At 35.8% G+C, this 22381-nt stretch overlaps 2 protein-coding genes across 2 annotated transcripts; both read right to left on the bottom strand.

Moving 5' to 3' along the window:
* Window positions 1-9647: 9647 nt before the first annotated feature.
* LOC111412740 lies at window positions 9648-10445 on the bottom strand. Its single transcript, XM_023043658.1, has 2 exons — window positions 9780-10445; window positions 9648-9722 (listed from the first exon to the last, which is right to left on the bottom strand). Exons 1-2 carry the CDS (start codon window positions 10443-10445, stop codon window positions 9648-9650), a joined length of 741 nt encoding a protein of 246 aa, XP_022899426.1.
* A 7590-nt stretch (window positions 10446-18035) lies between these two features.
* LOC111412739 (centriolin-like) lies at window positions 18036-22376 on the bottom strand (the record flags this gene model as incomplete). The annotated part of the gene is made up of 2 exons (XM_023043657.1): window positions 18036-18820; window positions 21606-22376. Coding segments are annotated over 2 exons (1434 nt in total), but the record flags the coding sequence as incomplete, so codon positions are not given.
* Between the last annotated feature and the right edge of the window lie 5 nt (window positions 22377-22381).

Raw genomic sequence — 22381 nt, 5'->3', positions numbered from 1 at the left:
ACGACACTATATAAATACAACTAATGACACATTCAATCGTAGTTTTTAAAAAATTAACGTAGTTCAATTTAATAACATATAAATAACTAGTGGTACAACAAGATTAATTTACCAATGCATACAAATACCAAAAAGTAGATACTAATACTAAAACTTCAATGATCCATTCAATGATTCTTTTACTTTAAACCTTTAAGTTTGCATGAAAAATGAAATATAAATTAGAAGTTATAGCGATAAAATATTTTAAAGTATTGCTAATACTTACCAACTATTTGAATTAGCTATCAATTGCTTGACATGTCATACTCACTACTAAGAAACTCTACAAGAAAATTTTGAAAATACATAATTAACAAACATAAATAAACAAAAAAATTAGAACATTAATCACTTAATTAGTTAATTTGCTAATTTATTTGGAAAAAATTAAAATAATTTGATTTATCCACTATAAAAAATTAAAAAATTTAAAGAGATTCAATTCTTATTCAGTTCTTGGTCTAGAACCGAGAACTGAAACCTAACATATCGATTCTCGATTCAGATACATGTTCGGGTATATAACTTAAGAAATATCACACAGTTTGGTTCAGTTCGGTTTAGACATTTTGGTCAACCTACATTCTACCCTGAATCCCACCACAAGTACTAACTACATGGGTAACACTAGTTGTTCTTCCAGTCGCAGAGTCTACACCAGAGATCCCTCCTGTCGTCCATGAGAGCACCCTAGGGATTCCTATTCAGACTCAGACAGTTGCTCCCTTAGTGGTTGAGGATACGATAGAGATAGCTACTATTAATCAGCCACTTGCCGAGCCTACTCCAAAGGCTCCTATTGAGATCGATTCCCAGGTCTCTCATTCGCCACAGATGTCAGGTACCGACGGTACATTGAGCAACCTGAAGCCTAAGCCTCAAGCGAAACAGATGTTGATCAACCACTTCAAGAAGACCCATGGCATCAAGATGGGAGCTGCCATGAGGGATACCATTGACGACCTAGTTGGCAAGCTCGTCAACAACAAATCATCACCTAGCCCTACCATCATGCCTAGACAGGATCAAGTGGATGCTCAAATTCAGAGTGATATGGATGGTGTGGGTCTCAGGGATTGCGACAAGACTATTAAGGTAGTCACACCTTCAATTAGTGTGTCACTATCACATGTGAATAGCACCATCAGATCAGATGCATTTGCTTTTTGCCCAACATTCAGTATGCCATTGTTCGGATAGCAATTTTAACCTAGACGGTTTCCTTCTCTCATGAGGGACCCCTCTCCAATAAGGAGCTCGATTGATCCGAAAATGTTTCACACCAGACGCATGACCCGATCAATGTCTATCTACTACCACCCGAAGATTTATTCTCTGGAATACTGTTGTAAAATTTTGTTTCGCAAGTGTACGACCCGTAACAAAAAATAGTGGACCTAAGAGTCCGAGTTGTCGATCCCACAAGGACTATTTTCTAGCACTTAATTCAATTTTTCTTTAACTACTATTTGACTAAAACAAATTAAAGGTTGTAAAGTCTGGGTTTTAATCTAAATTCTAGAAAATAAATGAATGTTCACACGATTGGTTGGAGAGTTAAATAATGAATGGATGTTAGGGTAGAATAACTTCACCAATTAATCACCTTTACATCTCAAATTAAAACTTAATTCTAATGTAGTGCTCGGTCGAATTCTCCTATTGTATTCAATTTACCCCTCTCGAGTTCTCATTGAGCCTATTCAACTAATTAAATTTCATATCTCTATGCAAATTCAACTTAGTTAAACGAGTTTTATGTCTTAGGAATTCAATTATGACCATAATAAATGGTATATGTATCTCTACTCGTTATACCAATGTACTGGATTTTAATACATGGTCTAAATCCTAAACTCATATCTCTATTTGTAAAGAATTCACAAAAATCATCAAATTATTGATTGGATAATTTAATGCATTCAACTCATAGCAAAATCAACACATGGAAGAATTAAAAACTGAAAGTCTTAATAAAAAAATGTAAAAGATCCCAATTAGTTACATTATTCCCCCTAACAATGAATTTAGCTACTCATAATACAAGAAGAAAAGTAGGAATTTGTCTTAGAATATATCACCAAGTTTGTAATAAAGATGTAGAAGAAAAAATAGAATTCTTGTACCAAGATCTCCTTCCTCTTCCAATGAATGCTTCTAATTTTCAATTCTTGGTGTTAATCTTCTTGAATTTCTCTTTTGAATCTCTCTTCTTGTTGTCTTCTCTCCAATATGTCAAGAACCCTTCAAAAGTATGAGGAAGGTGTATTTATAGGTGCCCCCCCGGTTTTATATGGAAGTAGGGTTTTTATGGATTTAAAAACGGCCAAAAAATGCGCCCTAGGTTGTCAATCGCAGCGCCTGGGCGCTGCCTCTCGAGTCGAAATTTTATCTTTTTTCAGTTTCGTAGCTCCTAGGCGCTATGAGTGCAGCGCCTAAGCGCCGTCTTTCTGCCTCAATTCCGTGGTTTTGGCCTCTTCATTCACTTTAATACTTCTTTTCACATCGCTTCTCCTAATCTTCAAAACAATACTAACAAATACATCAAAAACGTTCTATACTCACATGATCTAACATTTAATCAAGCTAAAATTGTGTGAAAATCATGAGTGAAACAAACTCATCAAATACCCCCAAACTTAACCATTTGTTAGTCCTCGAGCAAATAAACAATCCAAATAGTAAAATCATCCAAGGACGATACCCACACAACTAGTCAGTTAGACAGCTTGTCTTTTTGGCTCAGCATTGATAACATTATATTATATTTATGAATGGTGTTAAAATCACAATGCAAGAGCCAAACTTCCACTCATACAACGCGAAGCGGGTGTGTGTGTGTGTGGAGGGTCAAGCGTAGCACCGTACGTTCACAAGTAGGTTCACTTCCCTCCCTCAATGGTCAATTATTTCCTTTCTTCACTCATAATATTCACGCACCCCCAAACTTGGTTCTTTTATTCTCTTACCATGGTGAAAATTCTAAAGTTCAGTTTTGCTTAAGATTTCCTCACACTACTCTAATTTGGGTTAGTTCAACCGGTAACGTTAACAATTCATTCATGTAGTGATTTTCCCAATTTATGAGTGTTTCAACAGTCTAATTTATACTTAGTGATTCAAACCCACTAGTTATCTAAGCCCCCAAGATCAGTTTCTTTTTTTCTTTTCTTTTCTTTTTCTTGGTTTTTGTTTTTTTTTATTTAATTTTTTTACCTTACCTTTTTTCCACTTTTTGACCCCTGTAGCGAGTGTTAGGTCGGTAACTCCTCGGTTTTTTTGTATACCAAAGGGTACCAGGTTTCACGAGACCATTACGGACTTAATAACTTGAGTAAAAAAGGTGTAGGTGTGACACTCAACTGAATATGTGCAATGCTTCTTCTCTAATAAAAAGAAGCGAAATTTATAGGGGCTAGATTTCTAGCATTCGGTCATCACCAAGCTTATACCAAAAAATTAAGTACACTCCACACAATCTTTTTCACATGCACGGAATCACCACAATCTTAAATCATTTCTTTCGCTGGTGAGAATGCCCCAAATTATAGGTATACGGTTAAGGGGTATTGACATTCACGGGTTACGGGATTACACACCTAAGTCATCTCTTTAGACTATATGCATGAGTCCTCATGTTCCTGTACGATGCTCAACTTAATACTCGTGCATAAATGTTATACCGCTTCATATGTATAAGTAGAAAATTCAATAAAAACATATGAATAATCCACAATTTATAGACTAATACATGCTCTCAAATATATTCATCATAGCTAACAAGACTATCTAACTCACACAAGCATGCTGAAGATGAAAATGCATATAATTTTTTTTATTTTTTTTAATTTTTATTTTATTTATTTATTTATTTATTTTTAACTAAACATATGAACACATAAAACAAGAAAATCACATGCAAGCATTCGAGAAACTCAACAATGTAAGCAAATTTATTTACCCCCCAACTTAACTGAAACATTGTCCTCAATGTGAAATAGAAACAAAATGGGGAGGGGACTTACCTGATGGACGATGTTAATCGTTGTCCTCGACATCATTGTCTTGGGTATTCGAAATTGGATTGGCAGTGTGATCAGGTAGGAGAGGCGGCAGAGGAAATGTTCGATTGGAGTAAATCGAAGCCAATACTGCATTGAACTCATGTTAATAATGAAATTGCTCGTACAATGTATTTTGCATCAAATTCATTTGCAATTGCATGTCATGAAGCTGAGTGGCAAGGTCAAAAGTGGGATCACTAGCTGGTTTCGATTGGCGTGAACGGGACGGTTGGTCGCTCCGAGGAGGGGGTGGAGCATTGGTGGATTCAGAGCGGCGTAAGAACTTACAAGTACGCGCTCGTGTGATAGCTGATTTGGGGTGCACAACCTCCTCAGTCGGGTATGTGACAACATCACCTGCTAAGCAAAGCTCATAAATCAACGATGGGTGCCCTAGACCACCTGTCGTCGATCCTCTCAAAGTGTGTAAGATGTTGTTGTGAATAACTTTACCAACATCAATTGATAGGCGGCATTGAATGGCATAATTGAGGGTAGCCCGTTCTTTTGCTACTTTACTTAAATTGCTACTAGGAATAAGTTTGCCAGAAATGAAGTGATGCCAAGCCTTACAATCCGAAGTCATACCAGAAGTAGGGAAGTTAATTACATCAGTCTCCGAATGTTTCCATGTAGTACCAGTTGTGGTCAAGACTCGAATGACCTCATCAGGATTAACACCCTCGTCACGAAGTCTAGAGTACTCGTCATTTTTAATATCTTGCAAATGATAAAACCTGTTGATGGAGGTTCTATCAAATGGTATCCATTTATCCCGCACAAACACTCAGAAATCTCGATGCTCCTTCGCATTGGCGTAGAACTCCCGAACAACCAAAATTAGCGCCGATCATGGTTGCTGAGCAAACAATTCCCAGTTTCACCGACCTATCTGCTCTGTCATAGAAATAATTGCCAAAACCACGTTCAAGGATACAGGTCATGTGTACCACCAAGCTATTATATCGTTCAGTGGCCTCGACACTAATGAATTTGCTCCTGTCAAATGAGCTAGAAGAGGAGGCTACGACTTTAGATCTCTTTTTAGGCGGCATTGGACCTGTGCAAGGGTAGAACAAGCAAACTATGAGCAAAATAGTAGTAAAGGAAAATAAGGCAAGGCTTAAAATCTAGCCATAAGAGGGAACTATGGTCGAACGTGCAATAGATGTATTCCAAACCCAATTTCAATTCACGATCATCTACATGGCAATTTCCACATAAGTCAATTAGCACAATAGCCAAAATAGCTCCTTTGTACCCAACTAAGTTCATCTAGGCAATCCATCAAACACTTTGAAGGCACCAAATTTCCACCAAAAATTGCCCATAATTTGGAAGTAATTCATGCCACATTATTTGCACCACACACAAATTTCTTGATACCACAACAAAGCAAGCCCTCCTCTTAACATAATTAGCAAAAATAGGCACATAAAAGCAACTATCATGTAAGAGAGAAAAAAAATAGGGAGCAAATACAATAGCCATACCTGGAATGGTGTTGTGGAAACTAATTGGAATGGAGGAATTCACACTTAGCGAGAATGAGATGTGGAAAACAACAAGGGGGATTGGAGGGGGGGGGGACGAGAATATGTGTAATTGAAAGAATTGTGATGTGGGTGAGGTGATAAAATAAATTCAACCAAAAACATAACTAAATAAGGAAAGAGAGGGGAAGAGTGTACCTTGAAAGGGTTGATAAGGAGATGAAAATGGGTAAACTTAAGGGGATTGGGGGAGAAGAAGAGAGGTAAGAGGGGTTGGGAAATTTCGTATTGTGAGGAGGGGAGGGGTTGAGGTTATAAGAAATAGAAAAGAAGTGAAAAAAAAAAAATTTGTGGGTGAGGGTTAAGTTCAGGCGCTGCGTTCGGGGTTGGGAAATTTCGTATTGTGAGGAGGGAGAGGGGTTGAGATTATAAGAAATAGAAAAGAAGTGAAAAAAATTAAAAAAAAAATTGTGGGGGAGGAAATGCAGCGCCTACCAAAACAACCAGGCGCTGCAAACTCAGCGCCTAGGCGCTGAGTTTCTGTCGTTTGGCAATTTTGCAGCGCCGAACTCAACGCCTAGGCGCTGAGTTTCTGCCTCTTTTTCTTCGTTTTTTTTTTAAATTCCTCCTCCTTATCACACTCATTCATTTTCATTGTAGAACTCAAACTCCGCTATATGTAACCTTTATGGATTCTCCTACAAAAAAAAACAAAAGAAAGTTCTACTACGATAGCATAGATTATCAAAAGAAAAACGAAATCAAAGCAAAAACCAATAATCAAATAAAGGGTAGAGCTTGGGTTGCCTCCCAAAAAGCACTTCTTTTAAGTCATTAGCTGGACGTAGTGCCACATTTATTCAGGAATAGCTATATCAAGACTCTCTTTAGCGGTGGGGAAATCTTTCGCATAATGCTTGATGCGTTAGCCATTTACTTTGAAATTTCCTTTAGTTGGATGGTGTAATTCAATTGTCCCGTAGAGAAACACCTGAGAGATCGTAAACGGACCGGACCATCGAGACTTCAATTTTTCTGGAAAAAGCTTAAGCCAGGAATTGTATAATAGCAATTGATCACCCACTCGAAAAATTCATTGCCTGATGTTCTTGTCATGCCGCTTTGTCCTTTCCGTATAGATGGATGCATTCTCATATGCCTCTCTTCTGAATTCCTCCAACTCATGTACCTGTAGTACTCTTGTTTCTCTAGCATTTTCTAGGTCCATGTTTAAATGCTTCAATGCCCAATATGCTCTGTGCTCAAATTTTACTGGTAGGTGGCATGCTTTCCCAATGACTAGACGATATGGGGACATCCCTATAGGTGTCTTGTAAGCTGTGCGATATGCCCATAAAGCATCGTCCAATTTTTTTGACCAATCCTTGCGAGATGCATTTACAATGACCTCCAAAATTCTTTTCAATTGTCTGTTTGATGTTTCCACCTGTCCATTTGTCTGAGGGTGATAAGGAGTGGCAATTCGATGTTGTATTCCGTACTTATGCAAAACTGCCTGGAACAACCGATTGTAGAAGTGCGTTCCACCATCACTTATAATGGCCCTAGGTGATCCATAGGGGTTAAATATGTGTTTCTTTATGAAGTCCACCACCACCCTTGCGTCATCTATAGGTAATGCTTTCGCTTCTACCCATTTTGAAACATAGTTCACTGCAACCAGGATGTACCGATTGTTGTAAGATGATGGAAACGGACCCATAAAATCAACCCCCTAGACATCAAATATTTCCACTTCCAAAATGTTGTTAAGTGGCATCTCGTGACGTGCTGATATGTTACCGGTTCTTTGACACTTATCGCATGACCTACAGAAACTGTGGCAGTCTTTGAACAATGTAGGCCAAAAGAAACCACATTGGAGCACCTTTGCTGCTGTTTTAGTAGGCTAAAGTGCCCTCCATAAGCCCAAGCATGTACTCGTGAAAGAATCAGTTTCATTTCATCCTCAGGCACACATCTCCTAATGATCTAGTCCGCCCCTCTCCTATATAAATTTGGATCATCCCAGTAATAGAATTTCGCTTCATGATTGAGCTTCTTCTTTTGTTGATAGGTGAGATCCGGATCCATATAGCCACTGGCTAAGTAATTAACAATGTCTGCATACCACGAAGCTTTTTCTACTTACAGTAACTGTTCATCTGGAAAGACCTCATTAATATTCATATCATCTGAATCCTGCTGTTGCTCTATCCTTGATAAGTGATCCGCTACCTGATTTTCTTTTCCTTTTTTATCACGAATCTCGGTGTCAAATTCTTGTAGTAACAGCACCCAGCAAATTAGCCTTAGTTTCACATCCTTCTTCTCAAACAAATACTTTAGAGCTACATGGTCTGTATAAACTATCAACTTGGACCCAATCAAATAAGAACGAAATTTGTCAAAAGCAAAAACAACTACAAGCAATTCCTTTTCAGTTGTTGCATAGTTGATTTGAGCATCATTCAATGTTTTGCTAGCATAGTAGATAACATGAAATACTTTTCCGTTGCATTGTCCAAGCACTATCCCCACTGCAAAGTCACTGGCATCACACATGAGCTCAAAAGGCAATTCCCAATCTGGAGCCACTATCACAGGTGTCGATGTCAATTTCTCTTTCAAAGTGTTGAAGGCTTTCAAACATTCATCAAAAAATTGAAATGGTATATCTTTCTCCAACAGGTTGTACAACGGCTTTGTAATTTTCACAAAGTCTTGAATGAATCTTCTATAAAATCCAGCATGTCCCAGAAAACTCCTGATCCCCTTTACTAAATTAGGTGGCTGCAATTTCTCGATCACCTGTATTTTGGCTTTGTCCACTTCAATCCCCTCTGCAGAAATTTGATGTTCCAGTACTATTCCTTCCTTTACCATGAAATGACATTTTTCCCAATTAAGCACAAGGTTCTTCTCTCACATCTTTGTAATACAAGAGCCAACCGCCCCAAGCAACCGTCAAATGAATCTCCAAACGTAGAAAAATCGTCCATAAAAACCTCAGTGTACTTTTCTACCATGTCACAAAAGATGGCCATCATGCATCGTTGAAAGGTTGTCGATGCATTGCATAAACCAAAAGGCATTCTTCTAAACGCAAACGTTCCATAAGGGCATGTGAAGGTTGTCTTCTCTTGGTCTTCTTGAGCAATTACTATCTGATTGTACCCTGAATATCCATCCAAAAAGTAAAAATGAGAATGTCCTGCTAACCTTTACAACATCTGATCAATGAATGGCAATGGAAATGGCCCTTTCTGGTTGCATTATTTAACTTTCTATAATCTATGCATACTCTCTACCCTGTCACTAACCGTGTTGGTATCAGCTCATTGTTCTCGTTCTTCTCCACCGTGATTCCACCCTTTTTAGGTGCAACATGTATAGGACTCACCCACGAACTATCAGATATGGGATAAATTGTTCATGCATCCAATAATTTCAGCACTTCTTTTTGCACGACTTCTTTCAAGGTTGGATTCAATCAGCGTTGTCCTTCCACTGATGCCCTTGACCTGTCCTCCATTAGAATCTAGTGTATGCAAAGAGTTGGACTGATCCCTCTTATGTCAGCGATTGTCCATCCAATTGCCATTTTGTGTTGCCTGAGTACCTCCAAAAATTTATTCTCCTCTTCCCTTGTCATCTCATTTACAATGATTACTGGCAGTGTTGAAGATTCTCCCAAATATGCATAACGAAGATGGGAAGGTAAAGGCTTAAGTTCAAGAGTGGGTGCCTTTTCCACTGATGGTACCGGGGGAGAAGGGTTGTCTCCTAGAGATTCATATTGCCAATGCCTTCTTCCTATGGGTTGCTCGGCTAAGTTGACAACGTATTCAACTTTTCCTGCATTTGTTGCTTCAAATTGCCTAAGCTCTGCCTCACAAAGATTTGTGTGATGCTCTATATCAAATGTATCCGCCACAAGCTCTTCAAGAACATCAACTTGGCAGCATGTGTCGTAAGTCAATGGATGTTTCATTGCCTTGAACATGTTGAATATGACTTGCTCATTGTCTACTCGAAGAATCATTTTTCAATCATACACATCAATCAATGCTCTTCCAGTAGCCAAGAACGGTCTTCCCAAGATCAGAGGAATATTTGAGTCCTCTTCCATGTCCAAAATAATGAAATCAGCCGGAAAAATAAATTTGTCAATTTTAACCAGCACATCTTCAATAATTCCCCTTGGTCGTTTGATCGATTTATCAGCCAGTTGCAAAGAGATTGTTGTAGGTTTTGCTTCTCCTAATCGAAGAGACCTGTAAACAGAAAGAGGCATCAAATTAAAACTGACACCTAAATCACATAAAGAATGTTCAAAGAAATTAGAATCAATTGTGCAAGGTATAGTGAAACTCCTTGGGTCTTTTAGTTTAGGACTTAGCTTTCTCAATACTATAGCATTGCACTCCTCGTTCAAGCATACTGTCTCATGTTCTTCTAGCTTCCTTTTGTTAGATAGGATCTCTTTCAAGAATTTTGCATAGCCGGGCATTTGGGCAATTGCATCTGCGAAAGGAATATTGATGTGCAGTTTCTTGAAAATCTCCACAAGCTTGGCAAACTGATTATCCAACTTCTTTCTTTGTAACCTTTGAGGGAAGGGAATTGGTGGCACATAAGCCTTCAGGGGGCTGGGTACTCTCACTGTAGGTGTTTCTTTCCTTTCGTTTTCCTTGTCAGTTGGTTGTTCAAACTCTACTTCTTTCCCGGCCTCTTCACCCATTATTTCCTTTTCTTGTCGCTCAAGTCTCTTCACATGTATTTCTGGAAGTTGCACCCAACTCCTGGTAGTAATAGCTTGCACTTGCTCTTTTGGATTGACCATTGTGTTGCCTGGCAATATTCCTTGTGGGCGTTCTACAAGCTGTTGAGCTATCTAACCAATTTGTGTTTCCAACTTCTTGATTGATGCTTGCTGATTCTGAAAGTTAGAATCAATCTGCTGAAACACCTTGTCAGTCTTCTACATGTACTGGTTGAACATCTCCCCCAAACTTGGTTTTTTCTCCTGTTGGGCATTATTTGAACTGTTCCCTTATTAATTATCCGACCATCAGAAGTTTAGGTGTTGTCTCCATCCTCGGTTGTACGTTTGAGCAAATGGATTAAAATTTCGAGACCCATTTTGAATGAAATTGACCTGCTCGTCGGGATAGCCTATAGATGTGCAGTTTTCTGTTAGATGATTAGCCCCGCAGTTCTCGTATGATGAACCAGCTGTCACTGCATGTGCTTCTTTCGTTTGTGATTTCACCAATAACTCCACTTGTTTTGTCAATGCCACTATTTGGGCATTGGTAGCTGCTGTGCTGTCTAGCTCATACATTCCTCCTGTCTTTGGTGGCGCCACTCTTTCCGATGAGAACATTGAATGTGTAGTGGCAATCAACTCAAACAGTTCCATGGTTTGCTGCACAGATTTTCCTATAATTGATCCTCCAGCTAAGGCATCGACTTGAGATTTTGACAGGTGTAAGTCCAGTGTAGAAGTACTGCACTTGATTACCTATAGTAATTTCATGGTTTGGGCATTTTCTCATCAACTCATTAAACCTATTTCATGCTTCGTTATAGCTTTCTCTCTCTTTCTGTTGAAAAGTTTTAATTTCTAATCTGATTTTAGCTACCCTCGCCACTGGGAAAAATTTATTACAGAACTTCCTGATTAGTTCTTCCCATGTAGTAATGCTAGCGTGAGGCTCAGCATCTAACCACTCTAATGCAGCATCTCTCAATGTAAATGGGAATAGTCGTAGTTTAATAGCATCTTTATTGACTCCCGGAGCATGAAAGTTTTGACAATTTCTGAGAAATCTAGAGATATGCGTGTTTGGATTCTCTTGAGGTAGCCCGTAGAATTGTAGGGTGTTGCTCATCAAATTAATCCAATTTGGCCTTATCTGAAAGTTATTCACCCCAAAATCTGGATACACAATGCTGGAGCGCATGGGTGCTACTATAGGTGTCAGGAACATTGATACTGACAAATTCCCTTCATTTATTTCCCTTCGTTCATGCTATTGTTCCGGTGGTGCCACCACTCTTGTGGCCATTTGCCCAATTGGCTGAATAGGGATATGAATTTGTTGATTGTCAGCCATTTGATGTTGCTGTTTTTGTTTGTGTTTCTTGTGTCTTCGTCTGAAGGTACGTTCTATCTACAAATCAAATGGTTCAAGATCGTCGCCTTGGGCATGGAGCATACAACGAACACAATTTTCTATAAATAAAAGAAAAATAAACAAATCAAATAACAGTCAAACTAAAAAAATAAATTAAGACTAAAAGAAATAGTTCCCAGCAACGGCGCCAAAAACTTGTTGTAAAATTTTGTTTCGCAAGTGTATGACCCGTAACAAGTAATAGTGGACCTAAAAGTCCGGATTGTCGATCTCACAAGGACTATTTTCTAGCACTTAATTCAATATTTCTTTAACTACTATTTGACTAAAACAAATTAAAGGTTGTAAAATCTGGGTTTTAATCTAAATTCTAGAAAATAAATGAATGTTCACACGATTGGTTGGAGAGTCAAATAATGAATGGATGTTAGGGTAGAATAATTTCACCAATTGATCACCTTTACATCTCAAATTAAAACTCAATTCTAATGTAGTGCTCGGTCGAATTCTCCTATTGTATTCAATTTAACCCTCTCGAGTTCTCATTGAGCCTATTCAACTAATTAAATTTCATATCTCTATGCAAATTCAACTTAGTTAACGAGTTTTATGTTCTAGGAATTCAATTATGACCGCAATAAATAGTATATGTATCTCTACTCATTATACCAATGTACTGGATTTTACTACATGGTCTAAATCCTAAACTCATATCTCTATTTGTAAAGAATTCACAAAAATCATCAAATTATTGATCGGATAATTTAATGCATTCAACTCATAGCAAAATCAACACATGAAAGAATTAAAAACTGAAAGTCTTAATAAGAAAATGTAAAAGATCTCAATTAGTTATATTATTCTCCCTCACAAAAATCATCAAATTATTGATTGGATAATTTAATGCATTCAACTCATAGCAAAATCAACACATGAAAGAATTAAAAATTGAAAGTCTTAATAAGAAAATGTAAAAGATCTCAATTAGTTATATTATTCCCCCTAACAATGAATTTAGCTACTCATAATACAAGAAGAAAAGTAGGAATTTGTCTTAGAATACATCACCAAGTTTGTAATAAAGATGTAGAAGAAAAAGTAGAATTCTTGCACCAAGATCTCCTTCCTCTTCCAATGAATGCTTCTAATCTTTAATTCTTGGTATTAATCTTCTTGAATTTCTCTTTTGAATCTCCCTTCTTGTTGTCTTCTCTCCAATATGTCAAGAACCCTTCAAAAGTATGAGGAAGATGTATTTATGGGTGCCCCCGTTTTATGTAGAAGTAGGGTTTTTATGAATTTAAAAACGGCCAAAAAAAAAAACGCGCCCTAAATTGTCAATCGCAGCGCCTAGGCGCTATGGTTGTGGCACCTAGGCACTGTGGTGGCATCTGGACGATATGGTTGTGGCGCCTGGGCACTGCCTCTCGGGTCCAAATTTCACCTTTTTTCAGTTTCATAGCGCCTAGGAGCTATGAGTACAGCACCTAAGCGCCACCTTTCTGCCTTAATTCCATGGTTTTGGCCTCTTCGTCTACTTTAATACTTCTTTTCACCGCTTCTCCTAATCTTCAAAACAACACTAACAAATACATCAAAAACATTTTTTACTCACAAGATCTAACTTTTAATCAAGTTAAAATTGTGCGAAAATCATAAGTGAAACAAACTCATCAAGTACCCTTGAGTAATCTTCATTAGTTTTGGTTCACATTTCATTTATTGTCATCTGCATTTCATTTTAGACATTTGTAATTTTTTTTTACTTACTGGAGGTAAGGTTTATGCCCCTTCCTTTATGTGTATTCTCATTTTTTATGTTATAAAATAAGGCACACTAGTGGTTTTTGCTTTTTTAAAAAAAAAAAAATCCATTTATGCACATCATTAATATTCCACTACCTTTGTTTTTAATCCCATTTTGGTTAATGCCAATCACCATTATCATTTTGTAATTGAAAAACAAAAATATCTTACAACCTCTAAATCCACGTTTGCTCTCTCAAACTATTATACCTATACATAATTTTTTTTTGCCCTTTTCCATAGACACAAGGAATTTTGAATCTGAAAATTTTCTAAAGAAGGGACAAAGAGTATGCTGGATTTTATTACATATTGAATGCAAAAGGATATTCAAACTCGAAGTATTTAAGGCAATGATGTTTTCGACACTTTTGCAAGTGGAGTAAAAATTTGTTGTTTTCAATTTGCATTAACATGTTATTTTGCTACTCATGAGAGAATGGAATTGCCTTTGGTGTTTCAACTAGGAGATGAAGAGGAAGCACCTTAGTGTTTCAACTAAGAGATGAATTTTGATTCATGAAAAGGGGTTGTTAAAACCTGAGAGTATACGGATTGCTTGATCATCGGTTCGCTTTGAAATTAACGGTGACACAAATAACCAAAGATTGCAATTCTAGAAAACATAAATTTTTTTATCTATTTACTTTAGTGTTTCCTACCGAGTATTACTTGTGGTGTTCATTCCTACTAAATTTACAAGTTAGTTGATGGCATGACAGTGGTGGCATTGTGGCAAGTGCTCAGCGATTTGAAATACTTTCAACTTTCTAGAAAAAAAAATTCAGGCGTGTAAACCTCTTATGAACTTTTAGATGGCACTTTTAAAATGTTTAATTTTCTGCTTCATCTAGTTTAATATACATTTCATGTCAGCCATAATTTGGAAATGTTGGAATGACTGCATAAAATTTATTTATTACTGGATTGAATTTCAGATTCTGTCCTTCTATTTGGAAATGGATAATTTGGGCTACAATGCATGCTTTAGAGTGAAATCAGTGAGGTTTGAAAGATTTATGAGTCTTCTAACAGTGGCCTTCGAAATTTCCTTAAAATATTAGCTAGAGAAAAAGTTATGTTCATTTTAGTATACTGCATTGAGTTAGTTCCGAATTTTTTGTTGTGCATAGTCATACAATATTTTCGTGCTTCAAACATTATCGTCGAGACCTCAATTTTTTATATGTTGTACATATTTGAATGTAATAGTCTCTGTTGAAATTTCAAAACTTTTAATTGACGTTTGTTCGACCAAACATATTTTTCTTTCCAATGCCGCAAAAACGATAATTGCTGGTTTTCCTTTGGATGTTTTCCAAAATCAAATTACACCATAATTATTCAAGTCTATATGGACAAATATCTCCGATCATATTTTTATATGTTTCAAATTTTAAAATTTTTTCATTTACAATTTATTTTGGTTAACATCAAAGAGCTCAAATAAAGAAGAAGATTTTTTTCAACGCTTTGAGTTCCAAGAATTTGGGGCATTACATGAACTAATTATTGAATGGCCATGATGGATCTTGATTTGATCCAATGGTCAAGGTTATGCGCCTCTACCTATGAAAGGGCGCCTTTGTTTTCCTTTGTAGATTTTTTACTTCTGATTACGAAAATTGAAGTCATCCATCTTTTGAAAATACTTTCTGGGCAGGAGTATTCGAATATTCTGGTGACGTTTAATGATTTTGTGTGAATACTTTCTCTAAAAAACGCCCATTCCAAATTTCATATATTTTTTCTACTACGACATTTCATTTGAAATGAGTTTAAAACTTTGCAGGATTCAGTCAAATGAAGATATTAATGTTGAACCAAAAATTAGTGAAGATAAAGGAATCAATAGATTTTGTGAAGTTATTTTTGGTCTACACTATAAATATGAGCACATTTTAAAAATATTCTAGTGAAAATGATGCGGTGATTAAATCTTATACTAACAAAGATATATTTTCAAGGGGTACTCAATACATCGGTCGATGATGATGATAATCCAAATGATAATTGTGCTTAACCAATTGTTTCTTCAAAGGAGGCGTTTCAAGCAGTCGTGACCTAAATAATTAATTTATATAAAATGAAAAAAAAAATACCAAACGTAGTAGTATATGCATTGCAAAAAATTAAGAACGAAGTTGAGTTTGGTTTAGGTACAAAGAAAAAGTAAAAGACCTTAGATGTATATTTTGAAAAAGAAACGAATTGAAGAAAATATTGTCATGTTAAGTTTGTTATTTTGTATTAATATGAACTTTTATGAATTTAAGCATGTATTATTTTATATATTCCTTGGGCCATAAAGGATCTCAAAAAAAAAAAAAAAAATTTATTATCTTATGCATTTAACGGGATTATTTATTTGGTACACTAGCACATGTTGAGATTGAAAAGTTTTATTATTTAGGCGAGATTATTAATTTTATCGAATATTCATTTATCAAGATTTTTTACTGTATAAAATTTGTTATTGAAAAGAAAACAAAAATGTGTAACAATTACTATTATTATTATTAAGTTTCCAATCAAATTGAATAGCGCCGGGGGCGTGGGGGCGTGGGAGAACAAGTGCAAAAGGCTAATTTAAGCACAAAAATAAAGAAAGACCATGCGGTTGGCGCATATTTCTATCTCCTTGTCATTGGATAGTGAACTTCTACCGAAAGTTGATGATCACAAAACACCATGTCACCAACAGCAAAGTTATACAGAAAGAGAGGATTTAAAAAAGGGGAAAAAAAATGCAATGATGGAAAATGTTCTTCAAAACTTTAGTCAACCTATAGAGGTGAGTTTGTTGAATTTTCATAGAATTTAATTCGAACTCTTCTTATCTTCGAGGATAAGAATCTTGTTCAAAGTCTAAACTCTAAAGTACCAATAGGATAATGTCGAAAATTCATTTTCAAATTAAATTTTAAAATTAAATTCAAGATTATCTATTTATTTATTTTCATAATAAATAAATAAATATTGCGGGACATTTATAGACATCAACACATAAATAAATAAAACAATTAAATGGATCGGGTCAAATTTTAAATATGCATCCCATTTTTAAGTCTATTAAGATTTATAATTTAATCAGCTCATTGGATTACAGAAACCCATGAAAAAGACCCATTCTACTTTTTAAAATTCATTATTATATTTAATTTATTTATTTTAATTAAATGTATTTGGATGGTTACAAAGTGGTTACAAATTTCTCTATAAATAGGGCCAAAAGGTCCATAAAAAACACGAGTATAAAAAAAATTTCGAAATCAGAAGAAGAGAAGAAACACCAAATTTCTCAACAATTCAAGTTTTTAAAGTCCAAGAACATCAAAGTCTCCTTCAAATCAAAACAAATTCAAGTCTCGAAGTCCAATACAAGATCAAGTGGCAAACAAGTCAATTTCTCAACAATTCAAGTTTTCAACAAACTTGAAGTCTAGGATTCAAACCACGTGACCCATCGTCTTCAAACTCTCATATCATTAATTATAGGATATTGCAGCCGCTACCGTTACTTTTCGTATCTTTTGCTTCTGTTTTTGCTGGAGCAATAGCTGGTAGTTGTTGTTTAAGCTTTGATTTTTCCTCATCTTCGCTTTTCAACTTGGACGTACGTAAAGCCCTATGATGCACTAACACGGACACGTGTGTCCGACACGATAGGTGTCGGATAAACGTCGACTCGTGATTTTTCAAAAAAGTACCGACGTGTCGTGTCGTCGACATGTTCATTAAATTCTTTAAAATTCTTCATTTATATAGTTTAAATTTAGTTTTATACTTATTATTGATTCTTTTTTGTTGACATCTTTTAAAAATGAGTACTTATTTAGCACCATTCGTTGCATACACGTGCAATGTATCCTCTCCCAAGCCGCTATATCCTAGCGTGCCTGTGAAGGGATTGTGAGCATAATCAGAACAGGTATTGTTCGTGCATCCAGGCACCGGAGGCGATAAGAAGCAGAAAACACATCCAACACCATTCGCGATTCTACATAGTTTAGTGCCACATCGAATGGGGCGATATGCGGATGCTGCTGAAAAGTATTCGGCGGAATTGAACCAGAAGAATTTGCCACCAAGATCAACGACTACATCCAGTGAGGTACTATTTGCACCTATCTGAATTGTAGTGTAGTACTGAAGCGATGTGCTATCTTTCTTGATGGGAAAAATAAAGCCTTTAGGCTTTGTTGCAGCATTTGATAGAGAAAACAGGACAAGAAAAGAGAAAAGGGTTATCACTAGAGAAGGGACCATGGTGATCTATGAGCAATTATTGGATAATGGGATGCCATGTAACATGGTGTATACTTGTATAAATATACATATTTTACTATTTAATAATGTTTCGACTTGACCAGGATTAGAAGCCAGCGAATCATCATTATCTGTTAGATCTCTCATTGTCTGGTTGAAAGTGAAAAATCTCAACTCAAAAGCAAGAAAAGTCAGAAGTCAATCAAATACTGTGACCAGATCTCAACTCATTGTTATTTATTAAAAACTTTGAGTTAAAAATATATAATGGCTATAGTAAGAAAGGAAAATGATTATTATAGAGTGTCACGGACACGATACCCTAGTTAGAGTGTCCGTGCTACATAAGTGAAGCCAGTTCTTGTTGAAGCTTTGATTTTTCCTCAACTTCGCTATTCAACTTGGACGTACATGAAGCCAGTTCTTGTTTAAGCTTTGATTTTTCCGACGTACATGAAGCCAGTTCTTGTTGAAGCTTTGATTTTTCCTCAACTTCGCTTTTCAACTTGGACGTACGTGAAGCCAGTTCTTGTTGAAGCTTTGATTTTTCCTCAACTTCGCTTTTCAACTTGGACGTCCATGAAGCCAGTACTTGTTGAAGCTTTGATTTTTCCTCAACTTCGCTTTTCAACTTGGACGTCCATGGAGCCAGTTCTTGTTGAAGCTTTGATTTTTCCTCAACTTCGCTTTTCAACTTGGACGTACATGAAGCCACTTCTTGTTTAAGCTTTGATTTTTCCTCAACTTCTCTTTTCAACTGTGCTTCTGCCCCTGAAATGCGGGCTTCGGCTGCTAATTGAAGTTCAACGGCTCTTGACTGCTGCTTTCTTAATTCAGTGATAGTGCTCATGTGAGAAGCAAGCTGCTTATCAGAAACTTTCTTCTCAGAAAATGCCAAATTCAACTTTTCCTGTAACTGCTTCACGGTTGACTTGAGCTTCTCAATAACTTCATTTTTTCTCCTTCGTGCAAGCTTGACGTCAATTTCGACGCTCTCCAATTTCTGTTGTGAAATACTCAATTCATTCCTCAAAATCTCAAAGAGATTTTTTGTTGGGAAAATATTTAATTTGCCATGTTGGCAACATCTGTAAGTAGTTATGGTTCCCAATTCATATATAATTTTATCATGTTTTATGTCATCTCATCAATACAAGAATACAAGAGAAAATATATTGAAGAGGAAGATCCAAAAAACCCATAATTAAGAACAAACAATCTACAATTATGAATTAAGATTAAAGAATTAAAGAATCAAGATTATGGATCAAGAAGCAAAACCAATAATCAGTTCCAATGAATTAAGATATGTTCCGCACTTTATAATTCTCTTGGTGATTTAACATGGAAGTTTTTGGTAATTAAGTATTTAGATTTTTAAGTTTTGAGATTCAGAGTTTCATAAAAATTCGAATAAGTGGTATCAGAGCCAATTCCAACGTTCGGGCGTTGCAGCGTTGGTTTCCTGTTCACACATAACTTTCCCCCTCCCCCACCCCCTCTTTTAGCAACAAAAAAGAAAAAGAAGATATAAAGGGGCAATCAATTTCTAATCTTTGTACTTAGTATTTATTTCGGATTACTAATTTTCTAAAATAGATTAGTTGAAACAACATGTTACCAAAGTAATCTACATAACTTATGCAGATATGACAAGTTAAAGAATAAAGAAGCTGCATCTGGTTTAGTTCAGAAGAAACAGCAAAAGCCTAAAAAGGATTAATCATCTGGATGTTACTTTTGTGAAAATTTGGAATACATAAAGAGAGACTACTAAATACCATGCTTGATGTGTAAAGAAAAGTACATTTAACACTTTTGTTTGTTTTTTAGGTTAATTTAGTTTCAATACCTAGACATACATGGTAGATAAATTTTGGTATCATTGCTCAAATAATGTCCATGCGAGGTTAACTGAACAACTAAAAGCCAATTGATGTTGAAATATTTATCTATGTGGGCGGTGGTAAATCAGTTAAAGCTTAGGTTATAAGAACTTTTAGGTTATCATTAAATGCTAGTTATTATTTGAATTTAAAAAAGATATTTGCGGTACTGTATTTTGGACGAAATTTGTTTCTGTTTCTACATTGGACAAATTTAATTACTTTTGTTCAATTGGAAATAGTCCATTTAGTCATTTTCTTAATTCAAATATTGTGGGTATTAATCTTTTATCTGGTTATGATAACCTGTATTTGCTTAATATGGTTGCCTCTTATAAATAAACATTGTATGTGAATTCATGTGGTATTAAATATAAATTAATCAATAAGAATTTCCTTTTGTTATGATACAAGCAATTAGGTCACATCTCTTAAAAGAGAATGAAAAATCTTGTTTCAGAAGGAATTCTTGATCCCCTTAATTTTTCAGAATTAAGTATTTATATTAATTACATTAAGGAGAAACAAACAAATATAAGGAGATTAGGTGTCAATATGACTTCGGATGTCTTAGAACTAATTTATACGGATATTGTGAGCCATTTCCTTTGAGTTATTGGAATGATCAACAGTAATTTATTATCTTCATAATTGAATTTTTCTCATTATGGTTACCTATATCTCATCTATGAGAAATCCCAAATGCTGGACATGTTCAAGGTGTACAAAGCTAAAGTTGAAAATCAACTCAGCAAAAGAATAAAAACACGTCAAATCTGGTCATGGTGGTGAATACTGTGGTAGATATGATGGATCACGAGAATAATATCCATGGCCTTTTGCTAAAATTTCTAGACGAATATGGAATCGTCCCACAATACACTAAGCTAGGGTCCCTTAGCATGAATCTTGTTACCGAGAGGCAAAATAGAAAACTTAAGACATGATAAGTACTATGATTAGTTATTTCACTTTATCAGAATCTCTTTAGGAAGAAGCACTAAGGACTGCAACTTGAATTCTCAACAAAGTTTCAAGTAAAGCAACTGTTAAGGGGTTACATTTTTTTTGAACATCTCACTATTTGGTCAATTTTCAAAACAGCAAATGTCTGATTCCTTGATGGTGTAGAGTTTGAGGAGGATAAGGTTTTAATGACAGGAATTTGTCTTTGAGGAAGCATATGTATATATATCTTCTGTTGCAATTGACAATGATTAGGACAAGAGATAAATTCTTGCTCCAGATCTTGTTCAAGAAGCAATTTCGGATCAAAACATTATTACGAAATCTTTATAAATAATCAAGAGATTGTTCTAGAAAAAAAAAACTTAAAAACCTCAAGAACAAGTGCCATTAAGGAAATCAACTAGAGAAAGGAGAAAGACAATTTCGGAGACTTTATAGTTTTTCTCTAAAAAATAAAGATGGCATTATATTGATGGAAGAAGATCTGATCAACCAATTTTCATCAATCCATGCAAAGGATCAATTCTCAAGGGTGGATTCATGTCATGAATAAAAAGATAAAGCCCATGAAAGACAATGATGTTTGGGAACTCATTCCATTGCCTAAAGGTACGAAACCCATTGGTTGTAAATAGATATTTAAAATCAAGAGGGATTTGAATAGTGAAATGAAGAGATATAAGGCTCGTCTTGTTCCAAATGGCTTTACTCGTAAAGGAAAACATTGACTTTTAAGATACTTTTTCTCCGGTTTCTATGAAAGACTCTTTCAAGACTATTAAAGCATTTGTGGCACATTTTGATCTTAAACTACATCAGATGATTTACAAATTAAAGAAATTCATCTTGGTAATTAAGTAATTAGGTTTTCAAAACTTGAAAACCATTAATTGATGGGAAATCTTTTGAGATATATTGTGCTAGAGTACTAACCTGAAGTGGCTGTCTCAAATATTCTATTTCCTTTTTTGCAGACCGAAGCTTTTCAACTGCATCATTTTTCTCAGAAGAAACAGTCGACAGTTTGGTTTCCAAATCACTTAACTTGGACTTGTATGAAGCCAGTTCTTGAGTAAGCTCTGATTTTTTCTTAACTTCTCTTTCCAACTGTGCTTCTGCACCTGAAATGTGGGCTTCGGTTGCTAATTGAAGTTCAATGGCTCTTGAGTGCTGCTTTATTAATTCAGCATTAGTGCTCGTGTGAGAAGCAAGCTGATTATCAGAGAGTTTCTTCTCAGAAAGGACCAAATTCAACTTTTCGTCAAGTTCTTTGGCCTGTTTACTGAGCTGTAAGTTGGTGTCGGCTAACAATTCCTTTTCTGCAACATGCTGTTCGGCTTTACCCTTTTCATTCAAAATCTTTTGTTTCAAGTCTTTATTGGCATTCTCAGAAGAAGCTAGCTTCTCTACAATCTGATCAAGCTTTTCCTTCACAGCTGCATATCTTTCATTTGCTTCAGCTAGCAGCTCTTGATGACTTTTAACTTGACCTTCAAGACTCGTTAATATCTCTTTCAAAGATTTTGCCTCAGAATCTCTTCTGGTGAAATTAGCTAATGCTTCTTGGAGTTTCTGGTCTGATTCCCTTGTTAGAGTTCTGTGTAATGATTCAAGCTTTATGCTTCTCAGAGTAGCTTTCTCCAACACTCTGCCCTGTTCCTGTAACAGCTCCTTGGCTGGCTTGAGCTTCTCAATAACTTCATTTTTTC

Source organism: Olea europaea, chromosome 16 (genome assembly GCF_002742605.1).
Source record: "Olea europaea var. sylvestris chromosome 16, O_europaea_v1, whole genome shotgun sequence".
Lineage (NCBI taxonomy): Eukaryota > Viridiplantae > Streptophyta > Magnoliopsida > Lamiales > Oleaceae > Olea > Olea europaea.
The sequence above is the reverse complement of the archived record's forward strand: the minus strand, read 5'-3'. Positions and strand labels throughout refer to the sequence as shown.